General features: G+C 38.4%; 1 protein-coding gene and 1 pseudogene across 1 annotated transcript; both read left to right on the top strand.

Annotated features, from left to right (window-relative positions):
• Positions 1-6,208: 6,208 nt before the first annotated feature.
• ciita (class II, major histocompatibility complex, transactivator) lies at positions 6,209-19,169 on the top strand. Its single transcript, XM_067381870.1, has 20 exons — positions 6,209-7,581; positions 7,949-7,999; positions 8,096-8,152; positions 8,277-8,309; positions 8,474-8,557; positions 8,641-8,709; positions 9,073-9,207; positions 9,302-9,388; positions 9,497-9,547; positions 10,382-10,501; positions 13,252-13,323; positions 13,407-15,087; positions 15,906-16,085; positions 16,207-16,272; positions 16,386-16,466; positions 16,564-16,647; positions 16,778-16,861; positions 16,965-17,048; positions 17,252-17,335; positions 17,681-19,169. Exons 1-20 carry the CDS (start codon positions 7,560-7,562, stop codon positions 17,754-17,756), a joined length of 3,201 nt encoding a protein of 1,066 aa, XP_067237971.1. The 5' UTR covers positions 6,209-7,559; the 3' UTR covers positions 17,757-19,169.
• A 380-nt stretch (positions 19,170-19,549) lies between these two features.
• Positions 19,550-22,107, top strand: LOC137004393 (uncharacterized; annotated as a pseudogene).
• Positions 22,108-22,669: the final 562 nt, after the last annotated feature.

Below are 22,669 nucleotides of genomic sequence, written 5' to 3'. Positions count from 1 at the left end.
GCATAATAATTTGGAACGCAGTGTAGAAAGACAAATTACAAATATCACTAAAAATATCATAATATCATGGATCATGTCAGTTATTATCGCTCCATCTGCATTTTTTCGCTACTGTCCTTGCTTGCTTACCTAGTCTGTTGATTCAGCTGTGCAGCTCCAGACGTTAATACTGGCTTGTCTAATGCCTTGACATATGCAAATATTGGGGGCGTACATATTAATGATCCCGACTGTTACGTAACAGTCGGTGTTATGTTGAGATTCGCCTGTTCTTCTGAGGTCTTTTAAACAAATGAGATTTACATAAGAAAGGAGGAAATAATGAGACTCACTGTATGTCATTTCCATGTACTGAACTCTTGTTATTCAACTATTCCAAGGTAAATTCAATTTTCCATTCTACGGCACTTTTAAAGTGATGCTTGTTATGCTCTTGTTTCGTGTACAAACCCGATTCCAAAAAAGTTGGGACACTGTACAAATTGTGAATAAAAACAGAATGCAATGATGTGGAAGTTTCAAATTTCAATATTTTATTCAGAAAACAACATAGATGACATATCAAATGTTTAAACTGAGAAAATGTATCATTTTAAGGGAAAAATAAGTTGATTTTACATTTCATGGCATCAACACATCTCAAAAAAGTTGGGACAAGGCCATGTTTACCACTGTGTGGCATCCCCTCTTCTTTTTATAACAGTCTGCAAACGTCTGGGGACTGAGGAGACATGTTGCTCAAGTTTAGGAATAGGAATGTTGTCCCATTCTTGTCTAATACAGGTTTCTAGTTGTTCAACTGTCTTAGGTCTTCTTTGTCGCATCTTCCTCTTTATGATGCACCAAATGTTTTCTATGGGTGAAAGATCTGGACTGCAGGCTGGCCATTTCAGTACCCGGATCCTTCTTCTACGCAGCCATGATGTTGTAATTGATGCAGTATGTGGTCTGGCATTGTCATGTTGGAAAATGCGACGTCTTCCCTGAAAGGGATGACGTCTGGATGGGAGCATATGTTGTTCTAGAACTTGGATATACCTTTCAGCATTGATGGTGCCTTTCCAGATGTGTAAGCTGCCCATGCCACATGCACTCATGCAACCCCATACCATCAGAGATGTAGGCTTCTGAACTGAGCGCTGATAACAACTTGGGTTGTCCTTGTCCTCTTTAGTCCGGATGACATGGCGTCCCAGTTTTCCAAAAAGAACTTCAAATTTTGATTGGTCTGACCACAGAACAGTTTTCCACTTTGCCACAGTCCATTTTAAATGAGCCTTGGCCCAGAGAAAACACCTGCGCTTCTGGATCATGTTAAGATATGGCTTCTTTTTTGACCTATAGAGTTTAGCTGGCAACAACGAATGGCACGGTGGATTGTGTTCACTGGAAGTATTCCTGAGCCCATGTTGTGATTTCCTGTATGTGATGCAGTGCCGTCTAAGGGCCCGAAGATCACGGGCATCCAGTATGGTTTACCGATCTTGACCCTTACGCGCAGAGATTGTTCCAGATTCTCTGAATCTTTGGATGATATTATGCACTGTAGATGATGATAACTTCAAACTCTTTGCAATTTTTCTCTGAGAAACTCCTTTCTGATATTGCTCCACTATTTTTTGCCGCAGCATTGGGGGAATTGGTGATCCTCTGCCCATCTTGACTTCTGAGAGACACTGCCACTCTGAGAGGCTCTTTTTATACCCAATCATGTTGCCAATTGACCTAATAAGTTGCAAATTGGTCCTCCAGCTGTTCCTTATATGTACATTTAATTTTTCCGGCCTCTTATTGCTACCTGTCCCAACTTTTTTGGAATGTGTAGCTCTCATGAAATCCAAAATGAGCCAATATTTGGCATGACATTTCAAAATGTCTCACTTTCAACATTTGATACGTTTGTAGTTACAGGGTAAATAATAAAAAAACCCCGCAAACAATCTGATATCACTGACTCCGAAACCTTTATTTGAAAAACAACTTAATTAAAAACAGGTCTACAACATTTATTATTCATTTTTTTTAAATCAACTTTTCATTTCAAATTCTAAGTCCTGACAAAGTAACACGTTTTGTGCCTATTTTTGGTTGCTGTTGTTGTTTCTCTTGCTTGGCTTCCTCCTCCTCTTGTTTCTCAACTGATGAATTTTAAGAAGGAATCCCATTAAAAGAAATTACAGTAGGCTACACCCAGAAATTTTCTCACGGTTTAGGCTATTCATCTTTTCGCTTCCGATCAACTGTCGCCAGCGCCTGCATGAGAGTCGACTTTCCGTTCGACAAACCAGTTCCCAGAAACACTCCTGCTGTTTATAACTATCTATGTACATTAATATGAGCTCGGCTCATAAAAACTGCATGTATGAAGAATTAAATGTTACAGATGAAGATCTCACGGGATCTCGCGATCTCGCTGGAGATTCGTGTGAAACTCGCGCAAGAAGAACTGCCGTCTCTGTTATTCTGTTATTCTGTCTTGTTTGTTTCTCATTATCATTATTTGTTATTCTATGTATTTTGTTGTGAGCATTAATATAAAAAAAAAAACTGACGGCATCTGACATCCGTGTGAGTTTCTCGCCACGTTTATGTCACGCTTCAAGTTATGTCAAACATGAACTCTCAACCCCCTCATGCACACGCTGGTGACAGTTGGTCGAAAGTTTAAAATTTTTAAATATTTGTTATTTTTCGCACAAATACGTATCGTTTCAATTCAAAAGACATTGATTCATCCATTGGGGTCGTATGGATTACAGCAGTTATTGCTGTATGTGCTGTTTGATGCTTCGACTTTAAGGAACACATGAGCTTGCATTATAAAGCATTCCCAGAGATTATTTCTTTTTCTAAAATCCTTTGTTTGTGTTCATCTTAAGCATAGGCGTAATTTGCGGGTGGGACGGGTGGGACATGTCCCCACCACTTTTTGAAAGGGTCGATATTGTCCCCACCACTTTTTGAAACATCTCGCGGCATCTCGCGGATATCTAATACAAAATAAAAACCTCTAGTTGATTATCAATTTGTGTTAATAATAGGCGATGTGGCGCTGGGATGTGTTGTTTTTAAAATCATGTTGAGTGCTCGTTGTCGCTGTTATCCGAGGCGCAACAGTGTTCTCTTGGCGCTTGTTCACATTGCGCAGTCTTCACACGGACGAGCGCTTCAATCTATGAATAGAGAGTTGCAGAGACTCTCTATTCGTTACGTCGAAATCACAAAACAAAATACACATAAACGTGTCCTTGCTCTTGATATACAATCACTGATGAACATTTTTGGTTTTAATGAGAAAAAAAAAAAAATCATTCATGGTTGGATTAGAACCCAGAATCTCTTGCACGCTAAACGAAAATACTGCCATTCGTCCATCAGGACATTCGATTATTGAGAGCGGATCATCGTATTTATTAACTATCGAGACTAACGACATATTGTACTATAGCAGATGTAAGGAAGAAACTATCATATTAATTTTAATATCATATTATTATTATTATTATTGTAATAATACAACCCCCCCCCCCCTACACATTCCTGTCCCACCCACTTTTTAAAGCAAAGTTACGCCACTGATCTTAAGAAGGAAAGTTGTATACATCTCAGATGACATGAGGGTAAAAGATGAGTAAACGGTGAGCACATTTCCAGGTCTACTGTATTTTCTTTTAATACAGAATTGCAAATGACAAGGGATTCCCTCTTAAGATTCATCAGTGGAAAGAAAGAAAAAGAGGAAGAGGAACAAGAGGAGGAAGCCAAGCAAGAGAAACGAATAAGAAGTGTTGTAAATTTAAATGTTTTGATAGGTTGTTTTTCAAATAAAGGTTTCAGAGTCAGTGATATCAAATTGTTTGCGTTTTTTTATTACTTACCCTGTAACTAGAAACAAGAGTGTAACAAGCACCACTTTAATTTACAGCCCATAATGTCATACTTACCCTGTAACTACATGAAACAAAAGCATATTTCACCATGTATTAAAAAAGATTGCAATAGTTCTTTCTACTTGCCTTGAAACAACTTAAGTTTCAAGTTTATTTATATAGCACATTCAAAACGGCCACAAGACTGACCAAAGTGCTTCACAAGAGAAACAGCATCATAAGAGTAGTAAGATCACATAAAACAGACTAAAACAAAGAACCAGAAAAAATAAATAAATAAAACACAAATAGAAAATATAGCTGCAAGCCGCAATTACGGGGCCAAACAGAAAAACGGCACAAGAAGCAAGCCAATACGGCTGGGAGCATCAGACTAACTGCAACAGTGAGCAATTAAAGACCTATTAAGATCATTTTAGGTAAAAGAGCTGAAAAATTATCAAAAATGAGGATTTACTGGTTCATCATTTTCGACCAAAGGGTGGCGCTGTGTCCAAATTGTTGTGGTATGGTCAGAGTGAGGTGACAATGACACTTGCAAAGTTTGGTGTCAATATGTGAAAGCATTGCAGATACAGCTTCAAGAGTGGGTTTTGCATCATTGCTCTGGTATATGAAAGCAGTTTGATGTATCGATTTAATATCCATAACTTTTTGTCGGCATGGTCTGAAGATGATATGGTTCGATTTTGGTGAAAATCGGAGCAACGGTCTAGGAGGAGTTCGAAAAAGTAGGTTTTTAAAGAAAAACAATATGGCGGACAGGAAGTTCAGCCGAATATGGCAAATTTGATATCTATGTTCTCAGCATGACCCAAGGAATCTACTGAGACCAGTTTCATTACAATGGTTAATATAGTCAAAATGGTCCATACATTTTCACGTTTTGATCTATGACATAAAACACACCAGTTATAACCCGCTTGTGATTTTTTTTAAAACTTTTATTGTGTCTTAAAAACGGCGGTTGCTAACAAGTTGCTGAAAGGAACTACTTCCTTTGGCGGGGACTTTAGACGTCATCATGACAAACAGGACATCTGGACAGCATTTCTCATGAAAAAGTGGATAAGTATTCATAACAGCACAGATCATAATCAGCAAGCATATTTGTAAATAAAGTTGTTTTTTAAATAAAGTTTGAGGAAGTTTGGTGGTGACGACGTTGATCCGCGACCATGGTGTGCTGTAGTCCGTTTATAGCCTACTGTTAGCCTTTTATATCTGACGACTTTATTTAGGCTTCAAAATCTATAAATGTTGTTAACCTGTAAAGATTATCTTGACAGACAAAACATGTAAGTGTCATAACCCTTTGTTAAACACAGAGCTCATTTTCTGCGATTTTCCAAAAGTCTATGGGAAAAATGCATAGGCTTTCAATCGAGGGAACCCGTGCACCGCTAACTTCCGGGTTGGCCTACACTCAACGGCTAGAGAATACCCATAATGCAATGTGAGAGTCGCGCCACGTGCCGAATGAATTCCCACATCAGTTTTGCTGATGGAAAGACTGTATTAAATGCATCAAATGTCTTAAGTTTTGAGAACTTGAGAGGAAATTGCTTAATCATTTACTATTGAGGAATAACCCTATGCACAAAGAATGACAACACTACAGTAGCATTGCAACAGAAAGGTGTGAATAAACAAAACAACACTACAGGAAGCTATTCTGCTTTGAAGCTGACGAATGTACATGTAAATACTGACCACATTCACAGTCCAACAAAAAAGATAAGAAAATGGGGTTCTAAATATAACCCTATAGGGTTCTTGACTAAATTTAAGGAAAAACATCTCAGAGGTTACTCAACATGTTTTATTATGACAAGTTTAAGTTTGTAAACGATAGCTGAAGGTTGTTCTGCTGTTACAAAGTATCTGTTATTCAGTTACAGATGACTGCACAAATCATGCATACTAATGAAAACATTATAAACTGTTACCTAGAAGTAAACAACTGTAGTTTAGGCATAAGTCAGCCGCTACGCTGACAATATAGTTACCTTTATGGAATAATCCACTAAAGTCTTGAGATACAATGTGAACTAATATTCTCAATTGCACTTGCATTTGCGCATGTCTGCGAAACTCATTTATATTAATGCTCCATCTTCGGAAACTGAAAATCTCAGAAACCGAAAATCTCGTAACACTGGTCAATTTAATGGCTCAATGAAAAACAATGAAAACCAGGACATTTTCATCACTTTATAAAAAACAACCAGGACAGTACGTGAAAACAGGACATGTCCTGGGAAAACAGGACGTTTGTTCACCCTACATAAAATGACCCCTAAAAGGTTTGATATATGAAGCACCCGCAGAACACTTTAAGGTTCTGTATAGTGTCCATTACATGGTTAATACTGCTATTACATGCCACACCCACAAGGCAGTACTACTACAGGATGCACCTGTAACTAGATCTCTAACAGATACAGCGTTGCTTTCAAAGCACGCTGTTATGTGTGGCATGGACTCTGAAGGTTTTTATCCTTCCATGGAGAACGCTGATTAAAAAGCAGAAGAACACAGGAAGATGTCTGGTTCAGCCCAATAGAAGCCACTGTAACTTCCAATTGTAGATGCCATTCCTCAGTATACAATATGAGTTGACTGTTATATTGTACTGTAAATTAGGTAAGATGTGGTGTCACCAGCAAACCAGTCTGCGAGACCCATAGTTTCTATTATGGGCAGTACTGGCATTAAAACTTAAGCAAACAACGTACTTGTTATACCAGTCTGTGATCTTTGTGCTTTTGTTTCATTTTAGAAGGAGGATGGCATGAGATGTTTGATAATAGTATCTTTTGTTTTGGAGCTGGGAACTTCACTGTAAATGGCAGGATTTGCAGAGGGTTTTCTGTTGTTTGTTGTTTTTCCACAGGTATTCAACAGGTTTTTGAAAACAAAGGTATAAACAGGTGTGTGTGTGTGAGAGAGAGAGAGAAAGAGAGAGAGAAAGGTCACAACTGACAATGGAAAATACCTGCCACTCCAGGGTGGAGCATTTCCACAAATCAGTGCCAGGCTTAGAAAGACTTCTCAATATAGGCTAGAGTGATTGAGTTTTTTCAGCTTGTTAACAAACAAGCTATATATTATATATTTCTTTACTGTATGTCATTAAATTGCATAATGTATAATGTTAATAGGCTATATCAACCTATTTGAGCTTTAAACATGTTTGTTACTGTGAAATGTACTGATATTAACACAGTTGGTACAATGGAAGGACACGTTATGACTTAAAAGCATGAAGATCACCATAAGGGTAAAACACATGACCGTAAAATAATTCAGTAAACATTATCAACATCATCTCCATTGTAAACATTATATTATTATTATCATCATCATCATCATCTCAATCATCAACTCAGAAAAGTTGAAAAAATACCATGCACGGAGTAGCTATGAATGTCCTTCGTGTGTAAACAGATTTACTAAACGACCAAGGAAGGTGAGCTTGGTCTGTGCCTAACCAAACCAGCCTCCTGTGAGATACTGAAAGTAAAAGCATGCAAAGAAAGTGCAGCCTGTTTTGGTGTTTGCCAGACAATGCCTCACCCGTGTAATCTGGGGACACGTCGTGCGCTATAAAGCTGTTTTGCTTCACAACATTAATATAGCCTAATGGATTCATAATTGTCATTAAACATGGACTATATCTGTGAAACAGGTAAAGTACAAATATTTTATTTTAGCCTATTATATAGTTTTATATTTGCAATGCGTTTTGCGTCGTAACTTAGCCTATTTGTTAATTTATAAACTTTTTTGTTCCATAAAACTAGTAATTTATGTAACGTGCAAAAGAAAATAAAATTATAATTTGAATTGTCAGACAAATATTTATATAGCAGAAACGGGCTTTTCCCCTCGAGTTATTTATTTTCTCAACGAAGGAGCGCGCGCGCGCGCGCGCTCCAAAGCATCTTGCGCGTCGACGACGCATTTTACCTCAGAAACTTGTAACGGCATATATTATTATATTTATGTCTTGATTTAAAATATATGTAATATAATGTGTCACTATGTTACAACAGATGCTGAATTGCAAGATATTGTCTCAGACCCAATGTCTGAACTCTTACCTGGTGAGTAATAGTACAGGTATTTTAACTTGGTAAACAAATGTAGCCCTTTATTTGGCATTTGAGTTTTCTAATAAGATTTACCTTTTATTTTCAAAGACAATGTCCTCTCAAAATATCTTGAGTCCATTCTGGAAGAAACCGAAGAAGCTATTGGTCAGTTTCACTCATTGCCCCATTTAACTTAATTGTGTAATTCGTTACATAAAAGCATGAAGCATGAAGCATGGTATGTCAATCATGAAGGCTATAAATAATTTACTTCCTTGTGTCTTGGCAGATCCCAACTTCCTTGATAACCTCAGTTTTATAAGTAAGACACCTTAACATAATATTATTTGAACTAAACTATATTTTTTTTTTTTTTTTTGGGGGAAATTAAGGGGAACCAATGACTGTTTGTTAATGCATTTGCATCACACTGTTTTATTCAAATAATTTTTGTAATGTCTTTTACTTCTGCTTTACAAACAACAGTTGACACAGACACAACTTGCACACAACCTGACCAAGTAATAGGCCAAGACAAATTGACAAACAAAAGGTCAAGAAAGCGAAAAGGTAATGTTATTTTCTTTAATATGTTCTCTCATGAAAGATCTGTACTGAATTCAGTAAGTAAGAGTTGTGTCTTCCATTGATAGTTGATGCACCTTCAAACAAAACCCGCAAAGATACTGATGGCAAACCCTTGTACAAACGCAACAAAAAAGGTAACTAAAACACAATGTAGCACTGATACAACCATTTAAAGTTGTTTAATTGTCAGAACTAGAAGTGTTGGATTATTTAACTCCTAAACATATAGGCCTAACATTTGTTTTTGTTTTTTTTACTTCTGTTTTAAGTAACACTTTGTATGTATATATATATATGTATATATGTATGTATATATATATATATATATATATATATATATATATATATATATATATATATATATATATATATATATATATATATGTATACTTATTAATAAAAGGAAGGAAACATATATCTGATAACTGTAGCTCATAGGCTAATGAAACCACAAGTGAAACATAATGTTGTAAACCGAAAGCATTTCTCTATTGCAGCATCAACGTGCTCAGAAAGCCCCTCAAGTGAGAAGACGCCCACCATTACATCCCAGGGAAGTGTCCATTTGAGCTCAAACACATTCCAGAATATTTTAAGTATTCCATTCAGTCCCCCTCCTCTGCCCTCTAGTGGTGAGTTTTGCATTTTTTCCTTCATACTGTATATGCATTTCAAGAAACTAGGCCTTGGCTTTGACCACTGACTATGAGTATTTGAAACTCTCAGGTGGTTCAGCACTACAGTTCAGCATCTGCCCTTTTACGCCGCCTCTGATCGGCACTGTGGTCCCGACATGGCCCACGTATGTGCTTGGTGAGTCAACTAAATGCATTATCAAACAGCTGCATGTGCCTGCATGTTCTTTTACTTTGTATTTGTTCTTTTACACTGTATCTCTAATTGCACATCCAATCTATGCAGTGTCGCCCCAACATGTGAGTCCAGGCACTCAGATACTTCCTCTTTCACCTGGTAAGTAAAAAAAAAATGTTTTTCATTCATGGATAATTAAGCCTCTTAGGCATGGTTGTCAAGTCTGCAGTTTTCCTCTGGAGTTGGGCTATACTTTTAGACTGTTGATGCAGGTGAAAATATAAACTTGCATAAACTGCATTTGACTGATGCTTGTATTAAAATATATTAGCCATTATACATTCTACCAATGATAAAACTGTGCTAGATGATGAATTTTGTGAGCGAGGGCCGCTGGTATGGAACTTTGAGCTTATGTGAGCTCCTCTATAAAAACAGATTAATACACTTAATATTCAACAATATTACTGATCTGCCTGTATTGATACCATTGCATGCGAATATAACTGATCTGGATAATGACATCACTGTTTTCTCCAGGGCTGCTGTATAGATAAATGAACTAAGTTAAAAACTAATGATTTTTACAATGGAAATGAATTAATACTGAACTTACTTAAGCTCGACAATGACACTATATTCTTCTAGAGCTGCTGTACAGCCAAAACAAACAAACTTTGTTACATTATTTTCCTGCTATCACTGTATAGCTGCTTTAAAACAATTGGCATTGTAAAAAGTGCTATATAAATAAAGGTGACTTGATTTGACTACTATATAGTGATTTGTATTTTATACATTTGTATACATATTAAAATGTGTATTTTAGGTACTGGAGTGACATATTTTGAGTTTTGATATTTGGGAGAGGGTCATTGTGGTAGTTTTGGGCTATTTTTTGATTGGACATTGAGTTAGATTTGTTATGCAGACATGGTATTCCTGGTTTTAGCAATACTGTGGTGTGTGGTAACAGATTCGTTCTTTTTCCAGCTGATGGCACAGTTGCCCCACCGGAGCTCACGGTTTCAGTACTCCCAGTCGGTTCATCCTCAGACCGTGCATGCAAGAGTTTACCATCAGCATCTGTAGACACGCTCTCCCCTACAAAAGGTGAGTTCAGGGTTTGGACTTTGGACAGCAAATATGTGTCTGTGTATACAAGGGTAGATAAAGAAGATAAACTAAAACTAAATCTAAACAAAAAAGGTCTTTAGGTCATTTATATTTATCAATTAAAGGGGAGCTAGTAAAATTCACTTTTGCATGGTGTTTGGACATAAATGTGTGCTGGCAGTGTGTGTACACAACCACCCTATAATGATAAAAATCCAACCACTCCTTTTTTTTTAAAATCCCCATAAATCATAAGCAGTGTCTCTGAACAAGCCGTTTCCAGATCCTTGGCAATGTTACGTCACATCAGCCACAGGCCCCACCCACGAATGTTGACAGACACTGCCATTTTAATATAGAACCGTCCTGAGTGAGTTCACAGCGAGTTGTACACAGTCCGCCATTGCTGCGCTGACGACAATGTCTCCCAAGGGTTTTAGGTGTTCTGTAGCTTGATGGATTAATCCACATAGCTCTCTCCATTTATTCATGAAATCTGAGCCGCTGAAGGCGAGGTGGATTAATTTTGTTTTCGTAGAAAATGCTCCCTCAACTCTACCAAAATTCGTTTATGTCTGCGCAAATCATTTCACACCGGACTGCTTTGTGAATTAATGTCAATACAAAGCGACAATACAAAACAGAGGTTGTGCTAAAAATGTGTTACTCAAGGATAGATCAGTAAGCTGTTCATGATTACAGTCTCCAGAGTGATACTAGATACAGCAGTAATGAAGGTGAGAGCACTTTATTACAGTTCATCGGAGTTGATTTATGGATATAAAGTGTACCAGTTTATTAAGCACCACCCGAAAAGGCATAAGGTCTTTATATATTTGTTTACTGTTAGTTATAATGAGTGTTTATGTGTACTTTGCTATGTATGTTGATGATAATGCAAGGGAGAGAGAGTTTATGGATAATATTTTAATGCACACTTGCACTGTTTTATTAAGCTCTTACAGTGATTTTCTAGAGTGAAAACAGATGCTTCATATTTTGTGTGAAGTACAATAAACGTTATAAACTAATCAGTAAACTGGCTTGTACTAATATAGTGGATAAAAACAAGAAGACAATGTAAGTTATAACCATAATTAAACTAAAATAAACTATATCTGTTCTATCTCTATGCAGCATATATTCGCAGTTTCTGACATTATAGTGCGTTCCAACTGAATCCTGACACTGGAGAATCAGCTCGTGAAACTCCGCCCTCTTAGGCAGAGCGCAGCAGCTCATTTGCATTTAAAGGACACACACTGAAACGGCGCGTTTTTGAACCCAACCCCAAAAAGTGGCAATTTTAACATGCTATAAAATATTATCTGTGGGGTATTTTGAGCTAAAACTTCACATACACACTCTGGGGACATCAGAGACTTATTTTACATCTTGTAGGGGGGAATAATACGTCCCCTTTAAATCTTATATTAAAATGACAATATTTTGATTAAAAAATCATGTTTTATTTTGATAGAGACATTCTAGTAATATTAGTGCCTCTGGGGTTATAGCGTGTAATTTCTGCAGCCCTAGCATCACCAGTTGGAAAAGTAAAAATAATTACTGATTTGTACAGAAGGGAAAAGGTGATGGGGGAAAAAATAAGAGGTGGGAGGAAAAATTATATATCAATGCTTTTGCTTTCGATTGCAAAAGTATTGCATTCTCTCGCAGAGTATTGCGTTCCCACATCAAAATTTGTTCTCCAGCAAAGTTTTCCACTGAGATACTTTGCATTCGCTCCTAAAACTATGCGTTCCCCGAGAAACTTTGTGTTCGCTTGAAAAGCACTGAAACTTAGCTTTTCACTCACACCTCATATTATTTCCAATAATATGAGCGCAAAAAATAGATTTACACGTAGGGGCAAACCATTCTATGAATGGGAAAAAAGAAAAAACAATAACACATCACCGTTAAATAATTATTATGGATTACACACACTCTTACTCTTTTTTTTTTCCAGATTTTGTAAGACTTTTAGAGTAGGTGTTTAAAATGTGATAGAGTAATATTCAGATCATATGATTCAGATTCAGTCATATGATCTTAATATGTCAGTCACATGAGGTGACCTGCTCAATGTGGAATAGAAAATAACTTTTTTGGAAAATGTCTTTTTCTGTAGAATAGAATAGAAGAGAACTTTTCTCTTGTAAGTAAACATAATTTTTATTTAAAATTGTATTTATTTTTATTTTTTTTAACTTTAAGGTGTTAAATATTTTACAACAAAAACAGGTGAATTTGTTACTAAGGTGTTATTAAGAAGTACTATTAATTTCTACGTGTAAATGTTTTCTTTTAATGAGGAAAAAATTACATTGTGCACCTTTTAGTAGAGCAAACAAGACCATTTGTAATTACATTGCTTTACACAAACTGTGTGTTATCTCATTGACTGTAGGTTTCTATTTATTTAGGAGCTGACTCAAGACTGTTAACACCTTATCAGCTAAATCAGCGATGTCAAACAATTATTAGGTTATGCTATCAGAAAGAGTAGAGAGGATGAGAAGCCTTTCATATGAGTAGAGATTGCTTTACTCCAAGCTTAATTTTTTGAGTAAAATAAATATTCCTTGTAAGCAGAGAAAGTGTTGAATTTTTACAATAAGAATTTAAAAAAAGAAGAAAAAAAAAAATGGCATGTATCTGTATGTACTAACAATTCTGTACTGTTTTGTTGACAAAGGAAATTATATAGTTATAGAATTAACTGCTTGTTTTGCTAATTACAGAAGGAAACCCACAAAAGAACATTGATTCCCCACCTTCCAAAACCGAAAGTAAAATCCGCCCAGAAGCACCAGGTAAGAAACCATTTTAATCATTCATCCATTTTAATCATGACTTTATTGGATTATGGAAAGCATGATAAATGTTTGTTTTACAGAATGTGTTAAAGAATACATACATCAGATAAAGTCTCGCATGACAGATGTCTGCTGCACTATGCGTGGGGGACTGGCAATGGGATCAAAATACGTGGATGTGGATGTGACCCAGAGGAAACTACTTATCAAATCTGGCAAGAATGCAAACAAGTGTCTGGAGAAAGAACTGGTAGTCCTCAGTGATTCAGAGCGAAAGAAAGCAAAGCTGGACAGGAGTCAGTTATTTCATAACAGTGATTCAAAACCAAAACAATCTGTCGCTCTCCTCGGAAAAGCTGGAGTGGGAAAAACCACATTCATTCAGCGTTTATGTTTGGACTGGGCGAGCGGCAGCCTGCCTCAATTTCAGTTTGTTTTTTTGCTGAACTGTAAAATTTTAGACTTCACACAATCTAACTACAGCTTGAAAGGTTTGCTGTTGGATTTGTCTATGTCTCCTCGCTGTGAGGACTCAGACTCTGTGTTCAATCACATTCTGTCCTGTCCTGATGAAGTTCTCATTATCTTTGACAGCTTTGATCACATAAAAGACTTTGAAGGGCTTCTTCAGTGCCCTGCTAAATCACCCACCAACACTAAATACACCATCAAACAGCTATTTTCGGGTTTGTTCCAAAAGGAAATCCTCTCGGGGTGCACAATTCTCATTGCCACAAGGCCTAAAGACGTTTTAAATCAGGTGCTGCGAAAAATCGACAGCCTTTTGGAGCTATGTGGCTTCTCTCCTGAAGACATTGAGTTGTACACATCAAAATATTTTGAGGATGCTTCCCTCCAAGAAAGTGCACTAAAAAAGATTAAGAATCAAAGCTACATATTCAGTTTATGCTCCAACCCGTTACTTTGTTGGACTACCTGCTACCTGCTTGAGAACCAAGACAGCTGCAGTGATGATTTGCCTTCAACCCTCACAGACTTGTACCAAAGAGTGACCTCCAAGTATCTGCAATCGGCTATGCTTGGAAACCGCTCATTATGTAAGAGGAAACAGCCAGACATCCCTCAATTGTGCAAAATGGCATGGGAGGGATTCAAGAATCACAATACATGTGTAAACTCTGCCAATTCAACAGAGCTGCTGGACTGCGGCCTTAAAAGTGGCATACTTGTATGCTACGAAACATCGGAGCGACAAGAAAACCACTTTGCAGACCTCTTCACTCAGAACCTCCTGAGTGCTTTGCACTTGGTGCAATCCAAACAGGTGAATGAAAAAATGGTGGTGGCAAACAGCATAGTCCAGCAGAAGAAACGAAAGGTTCAGGGAGAGTCGCAGGACTTGCTGCAGAGGTTCGTCACGGGATTGATCTTCCAGAAGACACCTGATAGAGTCAGCATCCTGGACAGCAGTGTCAACATAAAGGCCAAGAGAAAGGCTGTTGAAGCCCATCTGAAGAGCATGAAGCCTAATAATTTGGTTCCCGCCAGGTTATTAGAACTGTTTCATTGTGTTTATGAGACCAACGGAGACAAATTTGCCAAACTGCTGTTAAAAAGCCTGCCTGACAATCTGTCGTTCTGTGGGGCACAGCTTTGCCCTTCAGACGTGTACGTCATATGCCATCTCCTTCAACATGCCAGCGCAATGAAGCGGACCTTCTCCATTAACCTGCAAGATACATGTATTACCATCAGTGGCCTGAAAGAGCTTGTGGGACTCAAATGTATAAAGTCATTCTGGTAAGACATTGTGCAATGCTAAGAGAATAGTTCACCTAAAAATGAAAATTGTCATTATTTATTCACCCTCATGTCCTGTATGAATTTTTTTCTTCTGTGAAATAGAAAAAAAGAGAAAAGCTGAAGATTATTTTAATTCCCATACAATTACAATGACAGGAAACTGAAACTTTGGAGCTTCAAACAGGATGTCAAAGTACCATAAAAGTAGTCTATATGATTCATGCTCTCTATTCCAAGTCAAACAAAAGTAATAATCAGACTGATTGAATGATCAGATTAAGTTTCAATAAGGTATTCACTGATAGCCGATGCAAGCATATCATTGAGTCACTGAGTTGAACTAGAGAACTGAATTAGTCTTCAACCAATCATACCAGTTTTGAGGGTCAAATGACTCAAAATAATAAGTGTTAATGAATCTGAAATTCGTGATTCAAAAAACTGCCCTGAATAATTTGCTCATGACTAATCAGACGAATTAGTTATGATTAGTCTTTATTCACGAACATGCCAATGAAAGCTTAGGCAGACTCCAAGATTGCCACTAACAATGAACAAAGAATTGGTTTTGGAAGACGGAGCAAAAGTTTTATGATACTTAATATCCTTTTAGAAGACCTTTTTGAAGTTCATTTTAATTGCATGGAAAACAGCAATGACAACTGTTCTGCCTTTGTGTTCCGTAGAATCATAGATGTTTGGAACAACATGAGGATGAGTAAATGACAGAATTTTCAGTTTGGAGTGATCTAGTGCTTTAAGCAAAAGGTTTTCATTTATATTTATTATTTTTATTGTATTTGTTTTTCCATTAGGGCACATACAGCAGACACCATTGGCTTATGGGAGGACTTGCATCAAAGCAATGATGAATTGAATCTGAAAAAAGCCATCGAGAAATTCACCTTGAACCCATTCAAGGCAACACAAGGTTATCACATAGAGAGCCTACCTGACCTTGTCCGAATTCACAGAGAGAAGAAGTTACCAATGAGGTACAGCATCAAATTTGTGTTTGATACTAGGATGTCCAATGACTATTGTTGTTTGTCTATGTTTTTCAATTCAAATTGTGGAATAAAATAATGTTGCTAAGGAGTATGGCTGTATTTTTAGTGAATTTGTGTCTGCGCTGGATAAAGGTGTGCCAGCCCTCCTGCATCTTCAGAGACTAGAATTTGAGTAAGCAAATCTTATCATTTTCTGCTAATACCCACCAGATCCTGCTTGTGTTTTCCCATTTATCCTTTTATCCATTCAATGTTGATTATATCGGATGGTGTTCTGTATTGTAGGCTTGGAGTTCAGAACGGTCCAGAAGTTTTCCCTAAACTGATAGAGGTTCTGCCTTCTCTGCATTCTCTCCAACATCTGGAGTGAGTATATCATATGCTTCCATGACTGTATTTGGAATCAGAAAAGAAGGCTTTTTGTGTGATTTGAGATTGACTCTTTTTTTTTTTTGTCTTTCAGTCTTGAGAAAAACCAAATAGGAGACTCTGGAGCTGAGAAGCTATCAGGCGTTTTACATTTTTTGAAATGTCTGAAATTGCTAAAGTAAGTTTTGAAACATTTATTCCCTTAAGTATAACACATGTATTGTCTGGAAGAATCAATTTTCCACACAATTGTAACTTTTAAAGGAACTGTGTAACAATTGAACTGAGGTCTTCTTTCCACCACTCAGTCTGTCTCAAAACTTCATTGGAGATGCTGGGGTGGAGAAACTGGCTAAAGCTCTGCCATCCATCCTTTCTCTACAGACCCTCAGGTATGGAGATAGCTTTATATTTATTAAATAAAAGCAGACTTTTGGAAATGTTTATAAAAACCTCACTGTTTTAACACAATTATTCCACTTTCCTCACTTCTAGTCTCTATGGAAATGCGATTGCTGACAGTGGAGCGGAACACCTGGCTTTGGTTTTACCAGAAATGAAAGTCCTGCAGGACTTGGAGTAAGTACTTGTCTAAATTGAGTTAAATCCTCCTAAATAGATTTATACAACAAGAAAAAACTATTTCATTTCGGTAATTTACGTATCTCAGTCTCTCTTTTTTGACATTAGAATTCTCTTCTTTCTCTTAAAATAAAATGTAAGAAATATAATTTTATTATATATTATATTAAATAGATGCATTTCTTGTTATTTACTTTCAGTGTCAAGTTCAACAAGTTCACAGACATTGGAGCTACAAAGCTCAGTGCTGCTCTGAAACAGTGCACTGGAATGAAGTCTTTGGAGTGAGTCTCTAAATTTTAACATCATTTTTGGCTTATTTTAAAGTAGTGGTCTGATAGGTCAGTACATGAACTTTTACTCGCATAACATTTTTCTTGTATCAGATACTAGCATCTCAAGACTAAGCACCATATTTAAGCTATTTGAAACATCTTACAAATCTAGTTTGCCAGCACAGTCAGGTGGACAGACAGAAGTCTAAAATTTCTAAAATCTGACCATAGTCTCTAAGATTATACATTATGCCCATTGTTAATCATCATTACGCAACTTAAATGCTTTTTAATGATATGCAAATAATCTTTTTTTTATCGTATTAATAATCGTTTTTTCTTCTCCCTCATTAGGCTGTGGAATGACTGCATTCCATATGGAGTTTTTGAACACCTTCGTCTTCAAGATTCACGAATAAGATCACTTTGATACATTCTTACAATAAGCAATTTTTTACAAAAATATCATTCACTATACAATTCAATAGTTAATCGATATTTGCCAAGAAGGACACTAAGCTGCTTAAAAAAGTTGTTCCATTTTCGCACTGAAATTACTTTACATTTGACTGACTTGCACTTTCTGACATTTTTGTGAAAATATGGTTTTTGGCACTAAAAGTTGTTTTTTTTACTACAATAAACGAGTTCTGTGAGTCTGTTTTTACTGATTGTGACAGTTTCAGATAATTCAAATTGAAGTACTTGTTACTGCTGCTGTTGTGGTTTGTGTTCATCTCTCTGTTTGTCTATCTATCGTTTAGGTTGTAAAATGTAATGTGGTGCACCATGCAACAAAACTTGATGATGTTCATGAATGAATAATTGCTACACATATACATGCTAAACAAGCCATCATGTGTAACATGTCAATATATTTCAATTTCTTTATACTTGATGGATACACCACAAATCATTAAATTGAAACATTTCTTTCAAATTATAAAAAGTCTTTCAAAACCATATGAAAACAACATGTTAATATCAAATTCCTAAGAACTTGGCACATGTTTTTAAAGGTAGGGTATAGGGAATTTCGGAGAGGCTAGCATTAGCAAGCTAGCTTTGAAACATAAGATCCCACCCTGCCTTTAGAGTGCTCTCCAAAGCCACGCCTCCTCCAAAAAACATGAACATGCATAGCAGAGTGCGAAGCGTCACGAGACAAGGCGTTACTTCATGTCTCAAAGCACAGAACATTACAATAATAATGGTCGTAATCAGCTCCATGTATTCTTATTTGTACCACCTGACTGCTGCAGATTAATTTTGGGATAGTGTTGCCATAGAAACACATAATTCCAAGTCTGAGGATGTGAACTGCTACGTGTAGAACGGATTGCCTACTCTCAGTCGCCGTTGTCATCACTAGTTTGAATGGGAGAAAGTGCAACGGGCAATATGGTGGAATAAGTCCCGCCTTCTAAATAAGAGCCAATCGCCGATTGGTAAAGTCATCGCGTCACTGCAGCAGCCATTAGAAGCTCCGGTTTCTATAGAAACAGTCAGACGTGCACCTCCGAAATGAGGCACAAGAGACGCGCGCTTTAGGACTGCGCATGCGCATTAGTTTGATCCAGCCTGAAAAATACAATTTTTTTTGTCATGATTCGAGCGTTTAGAAACAAAATTTATGAGACAGTTGTTGACAGATTTCATTGGTGATTTCAAATATGAAAGCTTTGGAGAATTTGATGTTTCCCCATTCAAAGAGATAGGAGCTGTGAAGTGTTTCAAAGATGGCTGCCGAGTGAAATGACTTGTCTTAAAGGGACTTTGGTACTGCTCTTTTTAAGCTTTACTATCACCACCTAGTGATAAGGCATGTTGATCGTATTACACAAGCCGTGTTTCCACCGCACGAACTTTCCCCAGGAACTATAGACTTTGGGGTGGTACTTGGTGTGTTTTGACCACAGGAACCAGGGTCTAAATGAAGTTCAGGGTAAAAATTTCCCCCTCAGAAAGTACCTGCTTACGGGGTAGTACTTTCCAGTAAGTTCCAGAACTTTCTTGGTTGTGACTTGGGCACTGAACATGCTGATTGATTGAGTTCACGCAGCATTTTAAGTTGTTTGCTATTCGAATAAACAATGGAGGTTAAAAAATACGACCGATGGACTGACAATGAGGTTCAGGCTTTATTATCAGGCTTTACTATCTAATTTCACTTTCTCTCACACCTCACGCCAGATTGGGAGGGGTGGTGGTACTGGTTTGCTTATGTCCAATGAATGGAAGTTCAATCCTTTACCATCTCTCTCTGAAAATGGCTCATTTGAATCACATGCAATTACCATCACCTACCCTACCAAAATTCATGTTGTAGTTGTCTATCGTCCCCCAGGTCAGCTAGGTAACTTCTTGGAGGAGTTGGATGTGTTACTCTCATCCTTCCCTGAGGATGGCACTCCTCTTCTAGTACTTGGTGACTTCAACATCCATCTAGACAAACCTCAGGCTGCTGACTTCCACACGCTGCTTGCCTCATTTGATCTCAAGCGAGTGGCTACCTCAGCTACCCACAAATCAGGTAACCAATTGGACCTCATCTACACACGCTGTGGCTCCACCGACAATACACTGGTTACTCCACTACACACCTCAGACCACTTTCTCATTACTTTCACACTCAACCTGACCCCCAACTCATCACACACCCCACCACACGTCACTTTTCGCCGAAACCTACGCTCCCTCTCACCATCTCATCTATCCTCTTCGGTCTCATCCACACTTCCTCCCGCTAACCAATTCTCATCAATGGACACTAACACTGCTACTGACACTCTCTGCACCACTCTATCATCCTGCTTAGATGATTTCTGCCCCCTCTTAACCAGACCAGCCCGCGCCACCCCTCTGCCCCCTGGCTCTCTGATGTTCTCCGTGAGCATCGATCTAGACTCAGGGCTGCAGAGAGGAAGTGGCGCAAATCTAAAAATCCTACTGACCTTAGCTTATATCAGTCACTCCTTTCTTCTTTCTCTACTAATGTCACCAATGCTAAAACCTCCTACTATCACACTAAAATTAACAACTCAAATGACTCCCGAACACTTTTCAAAACCTTCTCTTCTCTTCTTTGCCCTCCTCCCTCCCTCCCACATCAGTTCTTACAGCTGATGACTTTGCCACTTTCTTCACACATAAAATAACAACCATCAGCGGCCAATTCTCCACACCACACACTGACAAGAACATCTTAATTGAAAACACACAAATTCTCCCCTCCTTCTCCATGCTTTCTGAGGCAGATGTTTCCAAACTCATTCTTTCCAATCACCCTACTACCTGTCCGCTAGACCCTATCCCCACTCCTCTTCTTCAGGCCATCTCCTCCTCAATTCTACCTGCACTCACTCACATTATCAATTCCTCCCTTCACACTGGAACATTTCCCACAGCTTTTAAGCAGGCTAGGATTACCCCACTGCTTAAGAAACCCACTCTGAATCCAGCTCTTTTAGAAAACTACAGACCAGTATCCCTTCTTCCTTTCATTGCTAAGACACTTGAGAGAGTTGTATTCAACCAACTGTCTACTTATCTCTCACAGAACAACCTCCTTGACAACCACCAGTCTGGTTTCAAGAGTGGCCACTCTACTGAGACTGCCCTGCTCTCAGTCACTGAAGCCCTGAGACTGGCACGAGCATCTTCAAAATCATCAGTACTCATCTTGCTGGACCTGTCTGCTGCCTTTGACACAGTGAACCACCAGATCCTCCTGTCTACACTCATGTCGAAGGGCATCACGGGAACCGCGCTCCAGTGGTTCGAGTCTTACCTCTCAGGTAGGTCCTTCAGGGTATCTTGGAGAGGTGAGGTGTCCAAGTCACATCATCTTGCTACTGGGGTACCTCAGGGCTCTGTGCTTGGTCCACTTCTCTTCTCCATCTACACGTCATCACTAGGATCGGTCATTCAGGATCATGGTTTCTCCCATCACTGTTATGCTGATGACACACAACTCTACCTCTCATTCCAACCAGATGATCCGACGGTTGCTGGTCGCATCACAGCCTGCCTGACAGCCATTTCTGCCTGGATGAAGGACCACCACCTCCAACTCAACCTTGCAAAAACGGAACTGCTTGTGATCGGTGCAAACCCAACACTTCATCACAACCTTTCAGTTCAACTTGGGTCTTCAACCATCACTCCTTCCAGGACAGCCAGAAACCTTGGAGTGGTGATGGATGCTGGTCTAACCTTCACAGATCATGTTGCAGCAACGACCCGGTCCTGCAGATTTGCCTTGTACAACATCAGGAAGATTAGACCCTTCCTATCTGAACATTCCACACAAATTCTTGTCCAAGCTCTTGTTCTATCCAGACTGGACTACTGTAATGCTCTCTTGGCTGGCCTTCCAGCATGCACTATCAAGCCTCTACAACTGATCCAAAATGCTGCAGCAAGACTGGTCTTCAACGAACCGAAGAGAGCGCACGTCACTCCTCTCTTCATCAGTCTGCACTGGCTGCCAGTAGCTGCTCGCATCCAATTCAAGGCTCTGATGTTTGCTTACAGAACGACAGCTGGCTCTGCACCGCTATACCTTAACTCACTACTTCAGACTTACGCGCCCTCCAGAAACCTGCGTTCTGCAAGTGAACGGCGCCTTGTGGTGCCATCACATAGGGGCACAAAAATCACTCTCACGGACCTTCTCCGGGACTGTTCCTGGCTGGTGGAATGACCTACCACGCTCTATCCGAGCAGCCGAGTCTCTAGCCATTTTCAAAAAAATGCTAAAGACGTATCTTTTTCGTCAGCACTTGACCCAGTAGTAGTAGCACTTACCTTGACTAATATTCTTCTCCTATCTGTGTATTTATTTATTTAAAAGAAAAAAAAAAAAAAAAAAAAAAAAAAATTCGCTATGAGCACTTTACTGACATAACTGTGACTTCACTCAGCACTTATACACTGTTGTTCTCATGTTGATTTAATTGATTCTACTACTCTCATTTGTAAGTCGCTTTGGATAAAAGCGTCTGCTAAATGACTAAATGTAAATGTAAATGATGTATGCAGAGGACGAAATCCAGCTGGAACTGCAAAGTCGCACGCAGTCCTAAGTCACAGGACTTAATCTTTACAGGTGTTATTTTTTCCACCAAACCAGTTCAGCGGAAATCCTGCCCTGGAGCCGATTCTAAATATTTCATTGGCCACGTCAAGATAATGATTGCTTACACCCAACACTGATTCCTAAACCTTCCTGTCACTGTAACCTCAGTCAGTGAAATTGGTTGCAGGGTGGGGATTTCCACTGAATCGTTTGGGGAAAAACATCAAGGTCTTTGCAGTATTTTAGACTGCAATGGAAACGAA

Source organism: Chanodichthys erythropterus, chromosome 3 (assembly GCF_024489055.1).
Source record: "Chanodichthys erythropterus isolate Z2021 chromosome 3, ASM2448905v1, whole genome shotgun sequence".
Taxonomy (NCBI): Eukaryota; Metazoa; Chordata; class Actinopteri; order Cypriniformes; family Xenocyprididae; genus Chanodichthys; species Chanodichthys erythropterus.
The sequence above is the reverse complement of the archived record's forward strand: the minus strand, read 5'-3'. Positions and strand labels throughout refer to the sequence as shown.